The following is a 22,568-nucleotide window of genomic DNA, read 5'->3' on the forward strand; positions in this document are numbered from 1 at the left end:
TTTCTTTTGACCAAAAAGATCAGCTCTGAAAAATATCTGATGTTAAAAGATCTGATGTGATTGGTTAAAATACTAATTAGTGTAAAAAATATCAGAACTGGGCTGCCTATCTAAACGCTAGTTTGATGTTTCTTTTTACATATTTAAAAATATATATGCGGTTTTATCTTGCGCTGGGGATAGTGGCAACTGCCACTGCTTGCCACTCCTACATTAGGCTCGTAGGCAAAATCAGATCCTAGGCAAAATCAGTAGCATTGATACAATGTGGGAGCCAACAAGGCTGTTCACGGAGACTACTCCTAAATAATCATCCCTGGCCAGATTTGTGTCAATTAATTTAGTAAACTACAGTTCCCAACGACACATAATCAGAGGGAAGCCACACCTTCAGGAAGTGGGAGGATCCCGGAAAAAAATGCACCAAGCAGAAGTGAAGGCCGGGGCCTATGTGTTGAGTAGTCGTAGTGAGCTGTGATAGAGAGATAAGTCGTCAGTCGAAATTGTGCAGAGTGAGTGTATACGAAGAAAAGGGAACGCATGTCTGACATTTGCCTCTAACGGTAAGCTGTTAACTATACTATTTTGGTTCAGATATCCACTGTCAAATTTTGCTCAAGCAACCAGACAGTAAACTAACGTTAGCTAGCTACCTAGCCAGAGATACGTCGCTAGCTAACGACTGTCAGATTGATATGTTAAATGGGACTGATTACTTGTCCAGATAGCTAATGCGGTAACTAGTTAGCAAACAATAAAAAGATTTGTTCATAATTTGACCAAATAGTTATTTATCTTTAGATGTTTGATTTACCCCGTCGTTTCTGTGCGATGTCATCATAAACATAGCCAAGTTTAGTTAGCATTAGCTAGCTTTTCGTCAGTGTCGTTCAATTTGGTTTTTACTGGCAGTAACGTTAATTTACAGTAGACATATTTTTGTCGTCTACTCAGCTAACTAGCTACTCAACTATAGCTCTTATTGACATCATATAACAATTTTTTTAAATTGTTTGGCTTTTAAAAGCTAGCTAGTTACTGTAACTTGGTGGGCTAGCTAGCTAAATTACAGAAATGTCATGTGTTAGATTTGTATTTGTATTTCATAGTTAGTTAGCCTTGAACTGACAGCAAACTAACTATATAGGTAGTATTTATTTTTGGTCCAATCAATTTGATAAACCTTTCATATGTTGATTTCTAGCTTTCAACAGAGTATCTTAGCTCATTGCCATTGGTGTCAGCAGGCTCTTGGTATCAGTGATGATGACGATAGTATGAGGAAGTTTGAAACCCACCAACTTAATAGCTATTTATGGTTTCTGCCTGGTAATGATCACGAATCATTCCATCTTGCAGTAACCCACGTCACCTGCTCTTTTACGTTAATTGTTATCTTGCCACTGGTTATCGTTTACTTAGTTAGGTCTCAAACATATATTTTGGATAATTGGAGTTCAAAGTGCATGGCTGTATCTAATTAGGCTCATCATTCTGAATGCCATTTGCTGAGTTACATTTTGTCTGTACTTGATGTCAATGGTGGTACAGGTAGGTCAGTTATCTGATGTAGCCCTCATCGTGGAAGTCTGTCTGTGTCATGTTACTTTTGTATGAATTGCATGCTTCCTTTTCTCTGGTCTATGGTGGAATGTGGTGTCCCTTCTAACTTACTGCGTCTCATCAGTCCTGTACCCTTGTTCACTCCTTCACCTTTACTGCAGGTCATCTGGTAGTTGTTCACAAACTGTGGGATCGGCAGGAGGGTGGGCACGGGAGTCCGACCGAACTCAGTTCGGCTTTCAACTTACTCCTGAAAGTTGTAATAGTAGAATGTATAAGGTGCAATTATGTCATTGGGTAGTGCATCATCCGTTTTCCTCTTGTCATTGCATACCTTAGAGCAGAGTTTCCCAAACCCTGGGTGCAAGTTTTGGTTTTTGCCTTTGCACTATACAGCTGATTCAAATAATCCACTCATCTTGAGATGTGCCTTTTGTTACTTAAATCATTTGTATAATAGGGTGAAAAGGAGACTGAATTGCCAATATTTAATATAAGCTCTCGTGTAATTGAGTTTCTATCAGGAGTGAGACACTAAGACTTTGGGCAAGCAGAGTCAACCTCTGCATCATTCAAGACAGTTCATTTGTGAGAAGCTGATGAAGTTCACATTTTAGACATTGTTATGTAAGTGTCAGCTGAAAAGTGGACTGGGCTTGAGTCTTTTGGGTAAACACCAGGGTAAATCCTCATTGGAAACTTGTTGGTGTGTTATGGCTCAATAACAGGACAAGAGATGGGATTTTTAATCATTTCCCCAAGTTGCTGCCATGTTATGGTGTGGACCTTGTCCTTCGAGTGGTGACACATTTTGACACAGGCAAACATTATATAAAAAGCAATATTACTAGGTGGCATAAAATTAGTTTGATTTGGTGTTGTAAGCCTAGTTAAGACAGTTTCTATGATATTTCCAAATATTCCTGACAGAATGGCTAGTAAAATAACATACGTGAGACGCAATACTTTTTAATGTTCAATCCAAAGTAAGCCTAATTAGTTTTCGTAGTGTGGTCAGAAAGGTTGTAATGCATTGGAGTTGATGGAGGAATGAATGAATCGGCTGTGTAGGAGGAGAAGCATGCCCATTCACAACGGGTCATTCTGATGACTCCTCAAAAGACTGAAGATATCCTGTAGGTGTGATGTTTTTTTCTGTTACCCAAGCTGGAGAGTTCTATGTGCCGACTGGGTTACTGGTCAGTTTGCTACAAGACTTGTTTGAGACTTACAAGATCAATGTATGCGCCCTATTGATTAAACTACAATTTAGGCCTAAACAAATGGGAAATTATTTCATTGAGTTTGAGCCATTAATAATTGTGTGTGCTTCCTCGCAGTCTGATTTGAGACACCCACTAACCCCACCCCGACCCTTTATTTCTGCAGCCGAGGCTCTGTCTGGTTCTTATTTCTCATACTAGCCCCATGCTCAAATTTAATTGGGGGTTGGGGTTTAGTCTAGTAGGTCTATGCAAAAACAATGTTTTTTTTAATCTCACTTAGGGTTGCAAAGCTACCGGTAATTTAAAACAGTCACCTTAATATTTGGTCATAGATTACCTTGTAAATTTGGTAATTTATACTTTAATTATAAATATTAGTTTTCAATATTTTCATTTATTTTATTTTTTAAATATCTGTATCATATTGTCCACAAGTTTCTAGTAGATGGACCACAAGAGAAAATTTCTGAAAAGTATCTAGGCTTACTCAACAATGGCTTTATTTTCAATTAACTCTGAAACTGTTGTCTTTTTCCACCACTTGTTGGATACATTTCCCTTTAATGTGAGAGGCCAAAATTATCGGCATGGAGTAGAATTGTATTACACAGGCTTTTGCTTGGCTGTCATGTCTCTCACAGAGGGAGCCAGAAAGAGAAGGAAATTATTTCCCCCTTGCCTGCCCCAATCATTTGCTAGTGATGTGTATCCTGTTTGCATTCCCAGAGATTTAGGCTGTGTTTAGACAGGCAGCCCAATTCTGATATTTTTTTCACTCGTTGGTCTTTTGACCAATCACATCGGATCTTTTAAAATCAGATCTTTTTTAGATCTGATTTGCCTACTCCAATGTCATTATCAAGCCTTTCAGCAATGTTTGGTATGACAATTCCATAATGAGTTGACAAGAGAGCAGAAACTGACTGGCACCCAGGCTAAGTTGTACCTGACAGCGGAGCACAGTGGGACTGTGAGCTGTGATTGAAGCATACCTTTAGGCTAGTTGTGGTCAATGAGGTTGGCTGTGAGGGCTCTGAGGTTAAGAGTAGGGCCGGGATGATACCAGAATATGTTTTCCATGTCAAAAATGAAACCACGAAGCAGATCTAACTCTTTGGTCATTTAAAATAACCTGCTGTGTGTAAAACATGTGCTATAGCTTGGAAAAATAAATAATGGATCACTCTGGATGACAACATACTGATGTTTGTTTCCAACATTATGGCTGTTTTCCTAAAGTTAAATCCACTTTGTGTTTTTGATTCCTTTTGCCACGATACTTAAGAGTATCGCGATACTGGTTGGGTCCCGTCCCTAGTTAAGAGTAGTGTGGTGCATAGCGGATGGGGTTCATGGCAAAATATGAGAGTGGGTACTTAATGTTAGCCAACTAAAGGCCATGTGGGTGGACCATTCATCTTGTGTGTGTAATGTTTGGGATGTCAAGTATAAGAGGAAACACACACTGTGATGGTAACTGATGTCACTGGTCATGTTAAATAGAAACTGAACAGCTACTGAGAATCCCCCCCCCCCCCCCCACACACTCTTTTTCAGACTTACTAACATGCTGACAAAACTGACCACGTTGACTGACATGAGTGTGTACATTTATTATTTCATTGTTTAATCCAAAGTGCTTGCGTGTGTAAACGTGTCTGCGTAGCCAGGCTCTAATAGAACTTGGTTATATTTTAGACGCTAGGTGCACTGCAAGTCCCGCCTCTACCATCTACCCATTTGGTTTTTACGAGCATTTACCAACGTGGGTGATTTGAAAGATGAACAACCACATTCCAGTCCAGTTGGTGGCGGTAATGCACCTTAAAGTTGGTTGCCAAATCGCCATGTAAAATCCACAGAAGAAAAAGACTCTGAACAAGGAGATATTAATCAAATAATTTTACTGTGGGTCAAAGATTCAGCTTTAAAAAGAAAAGAAAAAAAATAACAACCCAATGTTTATCTCCATGACCAATTATCCAGCAACAGCAAGCTAGCTAGCTAAATGTCAATTTAATGTTTTATGTGTGTTTTGACCTGACCCCAAATTAATATAGTTGGGTTTGGTATTTTAACCTGCATGAACGCATCTGGTGGGGAGAGAGAACACCAACATACACACGCGGAGTCGGTTTGGTCAGCATGTCCATCATGAACGTGGCTTCTTCATTTGATATATTTGTGCATGCATTGTCTTGAATAGCATTAAAGTCTACCTCATGCATGTGAGTGAGAAGCTGTTGATTGGATCATGAGGGCAATGCATGCAATATCTGTATGTAGTTAATTGTGGGTGGTGCCTCCAGTTCTCAGTGGCTGTGTTTTTACTAAGTGCTTGGATTTCAAGCTGGCAGCAAAGCCCACGGGAGGCTGTACGAACATTTTACCATCTCTCTTTGACCCATCCTCTCTCCCCTCCATCTCTCTGACCCACTTCAGTGTGTGGAGGTCTCCAGAGTCCATTAAAGATGCCAGCAGAGGGCTGCTTAGATGCATGATGCTGCTCTGAGTGACTCTCAGAACAGGAGTGAGTGTTGGGCCAGCCACTACAGGCCCTCTAGCAATCAGTCAATCATATTACCAAGGATTTTGTTATTTTATTTTACCTTTATTTAACTAGGCAAGTCAGTTAAGAACAAATTCTTATTTACGATGTCGGCCAAACCCGGGCGACGCTGGGCCAATTGTGTGCTGCCCTGTTCACTATACTGTTCAGTAACCATGTCCTAAACTGTTTTTGGTTTATAATGGTGGATTGAACACAGGACTTTTTGATGCTTTGATGCAGATCAGATTTTCAGTTATGTTTGTGTGTTATGTCTCTGTGTTTTATATTATTTAGAGTGTTATCAGTGTTACTGACACTAATATAAAATATGGGCTCATATGACTAGCCTTGGTTAAATGTTCTCACTCCCTTATCCTGTTTTTGGTTTCTGAAGCCCTCATCTCAGCCTCTCCCTCCCCTCTTCTCCCTGTCCTTGGCTATGGAACCTTGTCCTGGGGCGGTGAGGCATGCTGACCTCTTCATTTCCATAGTGTGTGTGTAGTAGACTATCAAGGTTGGAGAGCAGTCACACCTGTTGTTATGTCTTAGAATGGTAGACATACTGGTAAGGGTAAACGCGTTGTGTAAAAAGTGCCTCCAAACATTTGACCGAAGTGACCTGGTTAGGCTAGCTTAATCAGAAGAGATACTAGGATGATTCTACGTTATTCTCAGAAACACAGACATTGAGCTTAGTTCCACAGTCTTGGTCTATTAGCTTTCTTACAACTTCCTGTCTTGTTTGCACCTCAACGTCTTCATATCAGCACATACAGTGCCTTGCGAAAGTATTCTGCCCCCTTGAACTTTGCGACCTTTTGCCACATTTCAGGCTTCAAACATAAAGATATAAAACTGTATTTTTTTGTGAAGAATCAACAACAAGTGGGACACAATCATGAAGTGGAACAACATTTATTGGATATTTCAAACTTTTTTAACAAATCAAAAACTGAAAAATTGGGCGTGCAAAATTATTCAGCCCCTTTACTTTCAGTGCAGCAAACTCTCTCCAGAAGTTCAGTGAGGATCTCTGAATGATCTAATGTTGACCTAAATGACTAATGATGATAAATACAATCCACCTGTGTGTAATCAAGTCTCCGTATAAATGCACCTGCACTGTGATAGTCTCAGAGGTCCGTTAAAAGCGCAGAGAGCATCATGAAGAACAAGGAACACACCAGGCAGGTCCGAGATACTGTTGTGAAGAAGTTTAAAGCCGGATTTGGATACAAAAATATTTCCCAAGCTTTAAACATTCCAAGGAGCACTGTGCAAGCGATAATATTGAAATGGAGTATCAGACCACTGCAAATCTACCAAGACCTGGCCGTCCCTCTAAACTTTCAGCTCATACAAGGAGAAGACTGATCAGAGATGCAGCCAAGAGGCCCATGATCACTATGGATGAACTGCAAAGATCTACAGCTGAGGTGGGAGACTGTCCATAGGACAAAAATCAGTCGTATATTGCACAAATCTGGCCTTTATGGAAGAGTGGCAAGAAGAAAGCCATTTCTTAAAGATATCCATTAAAAGTGTTGTTTAAAGTTTGCCACAAGCCACCTGGGAGACACACCAAACATGTGGAAGAAGGTGCTCTGGTCAGATGAAACCAGACTTGAACTTTTTGGCAACAATGCAAAACGTTATGTTTGGCGTAAAAGCAACACAGCCCATAACCCTGAACACACCATCCCCACTGTCAAACATGGTGGTGGCAGCATCATGGTTTGGGCCTGCTTTTCTTCAGCAGGGACAGGGAAGATGGTTAAAGTTGATGGGAAGATGGATGGAGCCAAATACAGGACCATTCTGTAAGGAAACCTGATGGAGTCTGCAAAAGGCCTGAGACTGGGACGGAGATTTGTCTTCCAACAAGACAATGATCCAAAACATAAAGCAAAATCTACAATGGAATGGTTCAAAAATAAACATATCCAGGTGTTAGAATGGCCAAGTCAAAGTCCAGACCTGAATCCAATTGAGAATCTGTGGAAAGAACTGAAAACTGCTGTTCACAAATGCTCTCCATCCAACCTCACTGAGCTCAAGCTGTTTTGCAAGGAGGAATGGGAAAAAAAATTCAGTCTCTCGATGTGCAAAACTGATAGAGACATACCCCAAGCGACTTACAGCTTTAATCGCAGCAAAAGGTGGCGCTACAAAGTATTAACTTAAGGGGGCTGAATAATTGTGCACGCCCAATTTTTCAGTTTTTGATTTGTTAACAAAGTTTGAAATATCCAATAAATGTCGTTCCACTTCATGATTGTGTCCCACTTGTTGTTGATTCCTCACAAAAAAATACAGTTTTATATCTTTATGTTTGAAGCCTGAAATGTGGCAAAAGGTCGCAAAGTTCAAGGGGGCCGAATACTTTCTCAAGTCACTGTAGGTGTGAATGTGGCAGTAGTCTAGGCCTTTGGTGTGCTACCTTGCTGTACTGTCTGCTCTGTGCTGGGTTGACCCTCTAAGGCCAGTGTGTGGTACCAACACAGTGTGATCTTCTGTCGCATGCAGAAGATTAGGTCCTTGCCTGGCCTGGGAAGGACTGAGCGTCAACAGCAACCCTACTCTGGCTAGCCTACCTCTCTCTCGCTCCTTAACCAGGACTCTATCAAATCCATGTTGTGGACAGAATCACAAAATTCAGACAATAAAACAGAATTAAACAATATTCAAATGTATTGAACTTATTAGAAAATGTATTAATTTGCCCAAGTAAATCATAAGACATGAACTAAATGCATCAGTGATTCACATGTTCCTGCAACTTTCTGAAACTGTGTGTGGTGCCCGCATATGTCTACACTCTGTGTAGCAAAGATGCTAATGATAAGTCTTCTGGTAGAGATGGCTTCCCAAAAACATAACATTTAATTGGCAAACTACAAAGCTGCCTATGCCGACCTGGGAGAATGATTTCATGATTATTTGCATCAATCCAGTGCAGAGTATGCAAAACAAATGGCCAATCACATGAGCACTACAGAAACGTTGCTAACCAAACAGCCGTTTCTTGCTGGTGCACACTTGCATTAAAGGGTAACTACACCCAAAAAATGTAGCTGTCTTTAAGCATTGTTGTGGAAATAAAACGTCCGACGTTATTATTTTTCAATAATAATAATAATAATAAGACATCAAAACGGAAACCTGTAAACAATAAATTCAAATAAATGCAAAACAATTCATGAGGAAAACAGAATTTTTGGGTAAAAATAAACTAAATATGCCATGGGGCCCTCATTGATTTAGTTCTGTTTGAGTCACTCAGATGGTGGAAGAACACAGCATAAGCCGTGGCAAAATGTGTAGATCTGTAGAGAATTAGCTTTAAAACTGCAATTTATTATCACTGTATAATTGCAGAAAACTGTACACATTTCTCTACGTCCCATGGCGAGACCCCCCTCCCAGACATTACTCTTCCCCCCCCTCCTAGTCAAGTCAAGTTCATCCAAGATGGCATAGCAGTTCAGACGTTTTTTGTCCTTGTCTTGTCGTGTCCCATATATTTCACAACCTTTTTCACATTTTTTTTAAATTTTCCATAAACTCATCTTCAAAAGTCTCTTGCAACCCGCCTTGCCAATTTATATTTATAAAAAAGTATTATTATAAAATTATTATTTACCTCAATTATTTACCTGGCTAGCTTCCAAGAAGCTAGCCAGAAACTCCAAGAAGCTAGCCCGGGAGCTAGTTGGCTTCTTTACTGGTAAATCGTTAGTAGTCAGCTAACCACGGTTTGTAGTCATCAGCTATCCTTTAGCTCGAATCTATCGCCAGTTTTGTGCAGCGCGGCTCGGAACGGAACATACCGGACCATTTTTTTCTCTCTCAGTGTCCCTGGATTTCAACCGCTAACTCTGGACATTCATACCTGGATCTCACAGCTAGCTAGCTGCTATCCGTGTGACTATCGGCTTTCGTCGATTCCGGAGCAAACATCAATTATTCCGGAGCTAGCCAGCTGAAGAGTTCCGTCAATCACTCCCGGGCTGCAGTCACCTATCCGGACCCGTTTTACTGCCTACGCGGAGCCCCACCGGGCCTTCACAACTGCCAACGTTATCTACCCGAAGGAGTTATCCGGCTGGCTCCTCAGTTACCTGAACGCCCATCTGCGGCCTGCTAACCGTTAGCTGTCTTATCGGCTGCTATCTGAATAGACAGTCGGACAATTTATTTTTTTTCTTTTTTTTCTTGGGCCTCTAACTATATCGTTTTTATTTATGTTGTTGTGTGATTTGGATTAATCCCCTCTACCACATGGAACCCCACTAATCTACTGAAGGAACGCAAGAGGTGGCTAATAACAGACCTCTATCCCATGCTAGCTTGCTACCGATGGCCTGGCTAGCTGTCTAAATCGCTGTGACCCCCAACCAACCTCTCCACTCACCGGACCCTTTTGATCACTCGACTAAGCATGCCTCTCCTTAATGTCAATATGCCTTGTCCATTGCTGTTCTGGTTAGTGTTTATTGGCTTATTTCACTGTAGAGCCTCTAGTCCTGCTCACTATACCTTATCCAACCTATTAGTTCCACCACCCACACATGCAATGACATCTCCTGGTTTCAATGATGTGTCTAGAGACAATATCTCTCTTCATCACTCAATACCTAGGTTTACCTCCACTGTATTCACATCCTACCATACCTTTGTCTGTACATTATACCTTGATGCTATTTTATCGCCCCCAGGAACCTGCTTTTACTCTCTGTTCTAGACGACCAATTCTTATTGCTTTTAGCCACACTCTTATTCTACTCCTCCTCTGTTCCTCTGGCGATGTAGTGAATCCAGGCCCTGCAGTGCCTAGCTCCACTCCTATTCCCCAGGCGCTCTCTTTTGACGACTTCTGTAACTGTAATAGCCTTGGTTTCATGCATGTTAACATTAGAAGCCTCCTCCCTAAGTTTGTTCTATTCACGGCTTTAGCACACTCTGCCAACCAGGTATCCTGGAAGGATATTGATCTCATCCCGTCAGTAGAGGATGCCTGGATATTTTTTTTTTAAATGCCATCTTAAATAAACATGCCCCATTCAAGAACTTTAGAACCAGGAACAGATATAGCCCTTGGTTCTCCCCAGACCTGACTGCCCTTAACCAACACAAAAACATCCTATGGCGTTCTGCATTAGCATCGAACAGACCCCGTGATATGCAGCTGTTCAGGGAAGCTAGAAACCATTATACACAGGCAGTTAGAAAAGCCAAGGCTAGCTTTTTCAAGCAGAAATTTGCTTCCTGCAACACTAACTCAAAAAAGTTCTGGGACACTGTAAAGTCCATGGAGAATAAGAACACCTCCTCCCAGCTGCCCACTGCACTGAAGATAGGAAACACTGTCACCACTGATAAATCCACCATAATTGAGAATTTCAAGAAGCATTTTTCTACGACTGGCCATGCTTTCCACCTGGCTACTCCTACCCTGGTCAACAGCACTGCACCCCCCCCCCCCCCACAGCAACCTGCCCAAGCCTTCCCCATTTCTCCTTCTCCCAAATCCGTTCAGCTGATGTTCTGAAAGAGCTGCAAAATCTGGACCCCTACAAATCAGCCGGGCTAGACAATCTGGACGCTTTCTTTCTAAAATTATCTGCCGAAATTGTTGCCACCCCTATTACTAGCCTGTTCAACCTCTCTTTCGTGTCGTCTGAGATTCCCAAAGATTGGAAAGCAGCTGCGGAGATCCCCCTCTTCAAAGGGGGGGACACTCTTGACCCAAACTGCTACAGACCTATATCTATCCTACCATGCCTTTCTAAGGTCTTCGAAAGCCAAGTCAACAAACAGATTACTGACCATTTCGAATCTCACCATCTCTGCTATGCAATCTGGTTTCAGAGCTGGTCATGGGTGCACCTCAGCCACGCTCAAGGTCCTAAACGATATCTTAACCGCCATCGATAAGAAACATTACTGTGCAGCCGTATTCATTGATCTGGCCAAGGCTTTCGACTCTGTCAATCACCACACCCTCATCGGCAGACTCGACAGCCTTTGTTTCTCAAATGATTGCCTCGCCTGGTTCACCAACTACTTCTCTGATAGAGTTCAGTGTGTCAAATCGGAGGGCCTGTTGTCCGGACCTCTGGCAGTCGCTTATGGGGGTGCCACAGGGTTCAATTCTTGGACCGACTCTCTTCTCTGTATACATCAATGAGGTCGCTCTTGCTGCTGGTGAGTCTCTGATCCACTTCTACGCAGACGACACCATTCTGTATACTTCTGGCCCTTCTTTGGACACTTAACAACCCTCCAGGCAAGCTTCAATGCCATACAACTCTCCTTCCGTGGCCTCCAATTGCTCTTAAATACAAGTAAAACTAAATGCATGCTCTTCAACCGATCGCGACCTGCACCTACCCGCCTGTCCAACATCACTACTCTGGACGACTCTGACTTAGAATACGTGGACAACTACAAATAATTAGGTGTCTGGTTAGACTGTGAACTCTCCTTCCAGACCCATATCAAACATCTCCAATCCAAAGTTAAATCTAGAATTGGCTTCCTATTTCGCAACAAAGCATCGTTCACTCATGCTGCCAAACATACCCTTGTAAAACTGACCATCCTACCAATCCTCGACTTTGGCGATGTCATTTACAAAATAGCCTCCAATACCCTAGACTGCATCCAATTTGTTGAGTATCAGTGTCATCCTTTTTGTCACCAAAGCCCCATATACCTCCCACCACTGCGACCTGTACGCTCATTGGCTGGCCCTCGCTTCATACTCGTCGCCAAACCCACTGGCTCCATGTCATCTACAAGACCCTGCTAGGTAAAGTCCCCCCTTATCTCAGCTCGCTGGTCACCATAGCATCTCCCACCTGTAGCACATGCTCCAGCAGGTATATCTCTCTAGTCACCCCCAAAACCAATTCTTTCTTTGGCCACCTCTCCTTCCAGTTCTCTGCTGCTAATGACTGGAATGAACTACAAAAATCTCTGAAACTGGAAACATTTATCTCGCTCACTAGCTTTAAGCACCAACTGTCAGAGCAGCTCACAGATTACTGCACCTGTACATAGCCCACCTATTATTTAGCCCAAACAACTACCTCTCTCCCTACTGTATTTAATTTATTTATTTATTTTGCTCCTTTGCACCCCATTTTTATTTCTACTTTGCACATTCTTCCACTGCAAATCTACTATTCCAGTGTTTTACTTGCTATATTGTATTTACTTTGCCACCATGGCCTTTTTTTGCCTTTTACCTCCCTTCTCACCTCATTTGCTCACATCGTATATAGACTTGTTTATACTGTATTATTGACTGTATGTTTGTTTTACTCCATGTGTAACTCTGTGTCGTATGTGTCGAACTGCTTTGCTTTATCTTGGCCAGGTCGCAATTGTAAGTGAGAACTTGTTCTCAACTTGCCTACCTGGTTAAATAAAGGTGAAATAAATAAGTGTGTTATTTCAATCTTTGAATGCACTCACTGTTGATAGACAGGCCTATAGTAGAAGCCTGTTGTACACTGTGTCGTGTATAACTATTTTGTGACGTTATTGTGATGTTTCACACTTAGTTATGGATTTTAGCATTGTATGCTAACCTAGGCTGGTTGTCCTAACAGTGAATGCTTAGTATAAAGGGCCAACAGTACTGTATGTATGTGCATGCTACTCTGTCCTTCTGCAATGTTCACTTCCTGCGACGATAACAATTCCCTTTCCTGTCCCTTTCACCAAGCAGAAGCTGACTGACCTCGTGAAGTAGCTCTCTGGAAGATTAAGTGTTTCTTACTGTAGTCATATTCCTCAGTCAATGTAAAGAAGAACACTTGGACTCTGAGTACACTGGCCCAACCATAAGATGACAATCTGCACATCATCATGTGACTATCTAAGTTAAGATGGATGTGTGCAGGCTCAAGGTGGACTGTAAACACAGAAACAGGAGTCCTTGGGGCAAGCAGCTCAGACTATCATTTCCTGTTCTGTGTTTTCACTGTGGTCCTCAGCTCTGTGGTCTGAGAACACACACACACACACACACACAGGTTGCATTGCGTTGGATGTGAACAACCGTTGAACTCGGCTTTAGGCCAATGTGTCTAGACAAGAGGTTTGGGCGCGTGGGGGACTGTCTCCCCCCCCAAATTTGGCGTTCAAGCGTCATGATTGTGAATGCTGACGGTTAATTGTGGTCATACTCATGGCCCAAATCTGCATATCTAAATGTTGCTTTAGACAGAACCCCATGACATTTCCTTCACTGCTGTGTTTGACTGTTGAGTCTAAAGTAAATATAATTAAAAGAGAAGAGGGCAGGGCTTATCTCCCTGTCCAGCCCTTGCTTCATTGAAACGGACATCCAGACCACAATGTAGGTTTCCAGTAGGCCTATCAGAAAATAACCTTAAACATTGAACTGTTTTCTTGTCAAACCATGGTGGTGTTTTAGAAGCACTGACGTGTTCCTCGACCAATGGTGTTCATCAGAACATTATTGATTTACAACACTGATCAACTGGAGCAGAATAATTAGTCTGCTAGGCATTGATTTGAGGCATTTGTGTTTTTTAATGAGTAACTGATGGACATCAGGACCATTTTATAGGTTTGTTTGAACCTGAATAATAAGCCCAGTCAAAGGTTAAGATACAAAGGACTCACTACACTGGACCATGAAAATAGATTGGTTTATACCAGACACTTACGGGAGTAGCCAACTTGGTATGACACCATTGACTCCTTGCAGTCAACACTTTTCTCACTGATTTAGGCAAGACTATAAGAAATGATAATGACTCTTATTATATTCACCTCGATAGCTCTAAATGGCATGCAAAGTGTACAAAACATGAGGAACACCCACTCTTTCCATGACCAAGTGAAGGCTATGATCCCTTATTGATGTCACCTGTTAAATTAACTTCAATCAGTGTAGATGAAGGGGAGGAGACTGGTTAAGGAAGGATTTTTAAGACTTGAGATACGTAGTCCACACCCATTCCTGTGTGCTTTTTGATGTGTTTTTTAACATTATTTTTTATTTAACTAGGCAAGTCAGTTCAGAACAAATTCTTATTTACAATGACAGCCTACCCCGGCTATGGGACTCCAAATTACAGCCAGTTGTGATACAGCCTGGAATTGAACCAGGGTCTGTAGTGACGCCTCTAACACTGAGATGCAGTGCCTTAGACCACTGCGCCACGTGGGAGCCCAGGGGTCGTTGTCCTGCTGGAAGACCCGCAACCTTCAATGGAGACCCAGTTTCTGGACATATTTGGCTGCAACTGTATTATAACCTGTAATATATAAAGTGCCTTCAGAAAGTATTCACACCTTGTTTTACAGCCTGAATTAAAAAATGATTACATTTTAGATTTTTTTGTGTGACTGGCTTAATTAAACAATAGCCCATAGTGGAATGATGTTTTTAGAAATTGTAGTAGTTAATTAAAATCTGAAACGTCTTGAGTGAATAATTATTCTACCCTTTTGTTATGGTAAACCTAAATAAGTTCTAGAGTAAACCTTTGTTTAACTAGTCACATAATAAGTTGCATGGACTCACTGTGTGCAATACTAGTGTGATTTAAAAAAAAATGACTACCTCATCTCTGTACCCCACACATACAATTATCTGTAAGGTCCCTTTCCAATGCCTCGCAAAGAAGGGAACCTATTGGTAGATTGCTTTTAAAAATAAAACCAGACATTGACTCTCCCCTTGAGCATGGTGAAGTTATTAATTGCACTTTGAATGGTGTATCAATACACCCAGTCACTACAAAGATACAGGTGACCTTAACTCAGTTGTCAGAGAGGCCAATACTTATGTAAATGACATTTCATAATTCAATTTTCAGTAAATGAGCAATATTTCTAAACATGTTTTCACTTTGTCATTATGGGCTATTGTGTATAGATGGTTGAGAACAAAACTATTTAATCCATTTTGAATTCAGGCTGTAACGCAACAAAGTGGAATAATTCAAGGGGTATGAATACATTCTGAAGGCACTCTAGTTTACTAAAGTTTTCCTGTATCACACTGGCTGCCTACAAGTGATATTATTACTGTCTGTTCTTTCTTCCAGCTCACACAGGTGAAGTCCCCTCTTCCTCCGGCCCCCTCACTTCCTGGCCTAGACTCACCTGACCCAGCTTAGCCCACCCTCGCCTGGCCCGGTCTCAGCTCCAGTCCCTGCTCCGCTTCAGAGCCCAAGGCAGCCTCATTCTCCACCAAGAGCCTCTTACCCCGGTGAAGCTCTCTGCTCGGCAGCATGGCAGGTCGAGGAGGACCAGCACGGACCAACGGCGCGGCGGCCAGCAACAAGATCTGCCAGTTCAAGCTGGTGCTGCTGGGAGAGTCAGCGGTAGGCAAGTCCAGCTTGGTGCTGCGCTTCGTCAAGGGCCAGTTCCACGAGTACCAGGAGAGCACCATCGGAGGTGAGCAGGCACGCCGTTTGCATTGTGGATTGTCATTCTTCTGACTGTGTCTTAGTCATGCTTAGTGTTTGTTCCTTTACAGCTGTCCTTGTGTTGAGTCAGTATCATGTTATAAAGGTCCAGTAGATTGGAAGTGTGAATGTGTGGTAGACTGAAGGAGGACCACTTAGAATGCCTTGGTAACCGGGGATGTGTTACTGCTAGCTAGCAGCCCTTACCCTAGCTGTTGTCAAGGCCAGGTCAGGAGTAGACATGAGCTACAGAACCACATCTTTCTTGGCAGCTGATCACCTGACTCTTGCATGAGCAGCCGAGCCTTTGACTGACACTTTAAATATGCCACAAGGAGTCGGATCTCCTTACTCCCGGCCACAGAAAGCCTTATGGAGAATGTTCAAACTGAAAAATAGATAAGTGCGAGAAAGAGGTACTTGTCATCTGCCTAATAAGGTATGTATTGACTTAATGCTAGCCGGAGTGGAGCTGCGAGAAGGGGGTCTCTCTCTGTGGGCTCTTAAAACAGGAAGGAAGTCAGTCAACAATGGGATTTCCTGTCCTGGAACTGCTCTAATATCTACGGATCTGGAAACCAATACTTGATGGTTTTAACATTCAAAGAATTCCACTGCAAAAATGGAATGGGATGACTAATGAGTAACTATTTATTTTCAGCTTCACCTTGTGTTATAAACTTACACACACACGGGTGTTGGGAATTTCCATTATGATTTAGTGGTTTACTAGCTAGATTGCTTTGTGATTTATGCATTACCCTTTCTATAAATAAATGTTAAAAAGTAGAGTTGCATCATGCAGCTACAGCAGGGTGAGGCTGGAGAGACCGGATGCTTGGTGCTTACACTAGCCAAAGCCTTAGGACGAGTCAGCATTTTCAAAACATTTTAAAACCTGTTGTCAGCTGTCTGGTCAAAGGTCACTGAGCTTCAGTATGGCGCAGGCTTCCTCTATGAACGCTGCTGTACATTTCCCTCAGCCGTGTGACACAACGGGCTGAATTAGCAGTGTCTTTATGTTCCATGGATTCTCTTTCATCACTGTCTTTAGTATATTTTACTCTCACCACTTTACACAGTAACCTTTTACCCAGTGCTTAGTGCTCTGCGATTTGATCTTGTTTATTTACCTAATAATTGTCCCTTCCTCCTCTCTCTAACGTTGGAAGGCTCCCAATTCTCCTCAGCGCTGGCTTTGTAGCTTCACGAGTTCTCATTAAGCCACTGTTCACGTTTCCTCTTAACCGTCTCATGGCCTTGGCTGTTGGGATTATGTTTGCCATGTCAAATAGGGACACCTATACCCCTATGACACGATCTAAGGAAGAAAACAGAATACCTGTCCTGTACAGATACTGAATTTTACTCCACTGTGAGGAAATGCACAGGCAAAGTCAAATGTACACCTCTTTTCTATGTATAGGGCATTTGCAGACTTAAAATAGAGCCTGAAACTAAGTCTATGATTTGTCTCTACACCCATCCAGCTGCCTTCCTCACACAGACCGTCTGCTTGGATGACACAACAGTTAAGTTTGAGATCTGGGACACTGCAGGGCAGGAACGGTATCACAGCCTGGCCCCTATGTACTACAGAGGAGCGCAGGCTGCCATCGTGGTCTATGACATCACCAACACAGTGAGTGACAGCTGCTGGTCACGTGTGGAACTGGTTCCTGAGTGTTGTCAGCACTCGGCAGTGTTTTTTTTTTTTTATTTTTTTTTTAGCTGAGGTTGATTATTCAAACCCTCAACAAAGGACAGACCTTTGCTCTCTTAACTGACACTTCTGTAGCTATATAATAGAGCTCTTGTGTGGGAAAACAAACATCCATTGTGCAATCTGCCTTTGTCATGTATTTCATCAAATCACAAATGTTTTTATGATGTTATTAAGAATGTTTTTTTCCTGTGCAGGATACATTCACACGTGCAAAGAACTGGGTGAAGGAGCTCCAACGACAAGCCAGCCCCAACATCGTTATTGCACTGGCAGGGAACAAAGCTGACCTGGCCAACAAAAGAGCTGTGGACTTCCAGGTATTGAGGAACTCCTAACAATTAGATGCTGCTAGTCCCAGTGGACTATTAGTGGAACATGTCAATGATACGTTTGTTTAAACAGGAGAATGTCCTAGAAATGTCATTTTCATAGTTTTTGTTGATATTCAAGAATGCTCACGAACTCTCAAAGCTTTGGGTTATTACTGATTGTATCAATGTGTTTGATGGGGCTCTAAAGATCTGTCTTTTTGTGTGTGTGTAGGAAGCACAAGCGTACGCAGATGACAACAGTTTGCTCTTCATGGAGACTTCAGCCAAGACGGCCATGAACGTCAATGAGATCTTCATGGCCATAGGTACGTGTACCACAATATTGTATGTGCATTTATAAACTGGGTGGTTCGAGCCCTGAATGCTGATTGGCTGACAGCCGTGGTATATCAGACCATATACCACGGGTATGAAAGAACATATACAGTTGAAGGCGGAAGTTTACATACACCTTAGCCGAATACATTTAAACTCAGTTTCACAATTCCTGACATTTAATTCTAGTAAAATTCTGTCATGTCAGTTAGGATCACCACTTTATTTTAAGAATGTGAAATGTCAATAGTAGTGATTTATTTCAGCTTTTCTTTCATCACATTCCCAGTGGGTCAGAAGCTTACATGCACTCAATTAGTATTTGGTAGCATTGCCTTTACATTGTTTAACTTGGGTCAAGCTTTTCGGGTAGCCTTCCACAAGCTTCCCATAATAAGTTGGGTGAATTTTGGCCCATTCCTCCTGACAGAGCTGGTGTAACTGAGTCAGGTTTGTAGGCCTCCTTGCTCGCACCTGCTTTTTTCAGTTCTGCCAACAAATGTTCTATAGGATTGAGGCCAGGGCTTTGTGATGGCCACTCCAATACAATGTGATGTGATGGCCACTGCAATACACTCCAATATGACTTTGTTGTCCTTAAGCCATTTTGCCACAACTTTGGAAGTATGCTTGGGGTCATTGTCCATTTGGAAGACCCATTTGCGACCAAGCTTTTAACTTCCTGACTGATGTCTTGAGTGATGACTGACTGATGTCTTCAATATATCCACATAATTCCCCATCTCATGATGCCATCTATTTTGTGAAGTGCACCAGTCCCTACTGCAGCAAAGCACCCCCACAACATGATGCTGCCACCCCCGTGTTTCACGGTTGGGATGGTGTTCTTTGGCTTGCAAGCCTCCCCCTTTTTCCTCCAAACATGATGGTCATTATGGCCAAACAGTTCTATTTTTGTTTCATCAGACCAGAGGACATTTCTCCAAGAAGTACGATCTTTGTCCACATGTGCAGTTGCAAACCGTAGTCTGGCTTTTTTGTGGCTGTTTTGGAGCAATGGCTTCTTCCTTGCTGAGCGGCCTTTCAGGTTGTGTCAATATTGGACTAATTTTACTGTGGATATAGAAACTTTTGTACCTGTTTCCTCCAGCATCTTCACAAGGTCCTTTGCTGTTGTTCTGGAATTGATTTTTACTTTTCGCACCAAATAATGTTCATCTCTAGGAGCCAGAACGCGTCTTCTTCCTGAGCGGTATGACAGCTGCGTGGTCCCATGGCGTTAATACTTGCGTACTATTGTTTGTACAGATGAACGTGGTACCTTCACGCATTTAGAAATTACTCCCAAGGATGAACCGGACTTGTGGAGGTCTACAATTTGTTTCTGTAGTCTTTGCTGATTTTCTTTTGATTTTCCCATGATGTCAAGCAAAGTGGCACGGAGTTTCACAACAGGTACACCTCCAATTGACTCAAATTATGTCAATTAGCCTATCAGAAGCTTCTAAAGCCATGACATCATTTTCTGTAATTTTCCGAGCTGTTTAAAGGCAGTCAACTTAGTGTATGTAAACTTCTGACCCACTGGAATTGTGATACAGTGAATTATAAGTGAAATAATCTGTCTAAACTTTTTTAAGGAAAAATTACTTCATGCACAATGTAGATGTCCTAACCGACTTGCCAAAACTATAGTTTGTTAACAAGAAATTTGTAGAGGTTGAAAAATGAGTTTTAATGACTCCAACATAAGTGTATGTAAACCTCTGACTTCAACTGTGTTTATACCACTCTAATTAAGTTGGTCACCAGTTTATAATAGCAATAAGGCACCTCAGGGTTTGTGGTATATGGCCAATATACCGCAGCTAAGTGCTGTATCCAGGCACTCCACCTTGCTTCTTGCAAATGAACAGCCCATAGCCATGGTATATTGGCCACATACCACACCCCCTCGGGCCTTATTGCTTAAGTATACACTGAGGATACCAAACATTATAAACTGGGTGATTCCAGCCCTGAATGCTGATTGGCTGACAGCCGTGGTATATCAGACCGTATACCACGGGTATGACCAAACATTTATTTTAACTGCTCTAATTACGTTGGTAACCAGTTTATAATGCACCTCTGGGTTTGTGGTATAAGGCCAATATACCATGACTAAGGGCTGTGTCCAGGCACTTCGCGATGCATCGTGCTTGAGAATGGCCCTTAGCCGTGGTATATTGGCCATATACCACATCCCCTAGTGCCTTATTGCTTAATTAGAAACACCTTCCAAATATTGATTTGCACCCATCCTTTTGCCCTCAGAACAGCCTCAATTCGTCAGGGCATGGACTCTACAAGGTGTCGAAAGCGTTCCACAGGGATGCTGGCCCATGTTGACTCCAATGCTTTCCACAGTTGTGTCAAGTTGTCTGGATGTCTTTTGGGTGGTGGACCATTCTTGATACACATGGGAAACTACTGTGTGAAAACCCCGCAGTGTTACAGTTCTTTACACAAACCGGTGCGCCTGGCACCTACTACCATACTCTGTTCAAAGGAACTTAAATATTTTGTCTTGCTCATTCACCTCTGAATGGCACACATACACAATGTCTCAACTGTCTCAAGGCTTAAAAATCAGTCTTTAACCTGTCTCTCCTTCATCTACACTGATTTTGAAGTGGATTTAACAATTGACATCAGTAAGGGATCATAGCTTTCACCTGGATTCACCTGGTCTGTCTGTCATGGAAAGAGCAGGTGTTCAAAATGTTTTGTATACTCAATGTACATTTCTTCCCAGAACAAATCAAATGTGTAGAAACCATAAAGGCTTCCTACTCACTGTTTCTTTCTGTCCTTCTCTGTAGCCAAGAAGCTTCCTAAGAACGAGCCAGCGGGTGGAGCCGGTGGCCGGGCCGGTGGTCGGGCAGGAGTGGACCTGCAGGAAGCCGCCCCACAGGCTGGTGGTAGCAAGTGCTGTGGTGGGAACTAACCAACTGGACCAACACACCAACCAACCTGCAGTATCAACCAACTGATCAGACCAGCTGACAAACACATCCCACGGTCAAATCAACTGACGGTCTGACCAACCACCATGCACCGATCAACTGATAAGCAAACCAGCTCACAGGCCAATCAACTGTCAACACACAACTCCAAGGTTCCTATGATCATACCAACAGACAAATTACACAATTATGACCAACATGACGACCTACAACTGTTTTAACTTAACCGAGGACATAACAACCCATTATCTCCAACCAAACGATGGACATCTGACATCATCCAGGCAAAAAAACAACCCCACTTAGGGAGGGAAAAAAAGATCAATCCTTACCAATCGCACTTAACAGAGCACTGTTCTTTTTTTTTGTTTCACTGTATTTCTGTATAAAAAAAATCAAACGCAACTGGGAGGAATAATGAACAGGATCTTTATGCCCTCTCCTTTCTCGCTCTCTCGTGTCATCTTTCTTTACCATAATGCTACAGTATTTCAACGTATGTCTTGTCACTTCTAACCCTGTTTAGTTTGGTGGTGGGTGAATGTAGCAATTCTCATTATTTCATTTTTCCTTGTTCCTGATCGTCACCCTTGGGCAAAAGAAGGGAGAGTGTTAAACCCCAAAAAAGGAGTTAGGAGAACAGTTGTTTCCTTCCAGCTATAGCAGTTGTGTAGATTTACTGAACTATTACATTGTTATTGTTATTATTATTACTTTGACTTATTTTTGACATGTTAAACAGTATGATTTCAAAGACTAGACCACCTAATGTTTTCCAATCATTAATCTATGATATCCAACCATGTGCATTAACATCATTGTCACCAATAACTAATTTTTAGCATTAATGTAATGTTTTTGAATCATTCATATACAATGACGAAAGTGGAATAAAAAGGATAAGGCAAGATTTGTTTTCCTGACCAAAATCACAAATGTGTATTGAAAACATGTTGCTATTATTTGTATAATGGTTTTTCAAACATGTAACCAATCAGTAGTTACTGTCAATACAATACCTTCCCAATCTCAACATGATGCTTTGTGATCCTCAATTATTTTTGTCATGTAAAGATGTATTTTTTTTATTTTTTTTTGTGTACAATTCTTTTGTTTTCTGAAGAGTCTCTGGTATTGGGTGCACTGGTTCTGTCACCTCTTGTGGTTTCAGATGTTCTCTTCAGCTTCTTTTGCTTTTCTGTTCTTTTTTAACGTTTTCCTATCGGGGATGGATTCCTCTAACCAGTCCGTGTCTGTTATGACATCAATGACTAGCACAACAGTACCTGCAGCTGTCACTGCTGTGAGATGGGGGGACACGGGTAAACCAAGCAAAACAACAAATTGTCATTTTACCAATAAATAAGGGGGAAGGTATCTCATTGTCTGCCTGTCTTATTTGTTGTATGACAATGGGTATTAGAGTAAA

At 42.0% G+C, this 22,568-nt stretch overlaps 1 protein-coding gene across 1 annotated transcript; it reads left to right on the plus strand.

Annotated features, from left to right (window-relative positions):
- The first annotated feature begins 409 nt into the window (after positions 1 to 409).
- LOC135555724 (ras-related protein Rab-5C-like) lies at positions 410 to 22,516 on the plus strand. The gene is made up of 6 exons (XM_064988412.1): positions 410 to 563; positions 15,435 to 15,786; positions 17,288 to 17,439; positions 17,718 to 17,840; positions 18,067 to 18,160; positions 20,996 to 22,516. Exons 2-6 carry the CDS (start codon positions 15,621 to 15,623, stop codon positions 21,118 to 21,120), a joined length of 660 nt encoding a protein of 219 aa, XP_064844484.1. The 5' UTR covers positions 410 to 563; positions 15,435 to 15,620; the 3' UTR covers positions 21,121 to 22,516.
- The last annotated feature ends 52 nt before the right edge of the window (positions 22,517 to 22,568 follow it).

The sequence above is a fragment of the Oncorhynchus masou genome, chromosome 15 (genome assembly GCF_036934945.1).
Source record: "Oncorhynchus masou masou isolate Uvic2021 chromosome 15, UVic_Omas_1.1, whole genome shotgun sequence".
In the NCBI taxonomy this organism is placed as follows: Eukaryota; Metazoa; Chordata; class Actinopteri; order Salmoniformes; family Salmonidae; genus Oncorhynchus; species Oncorhynchus masou.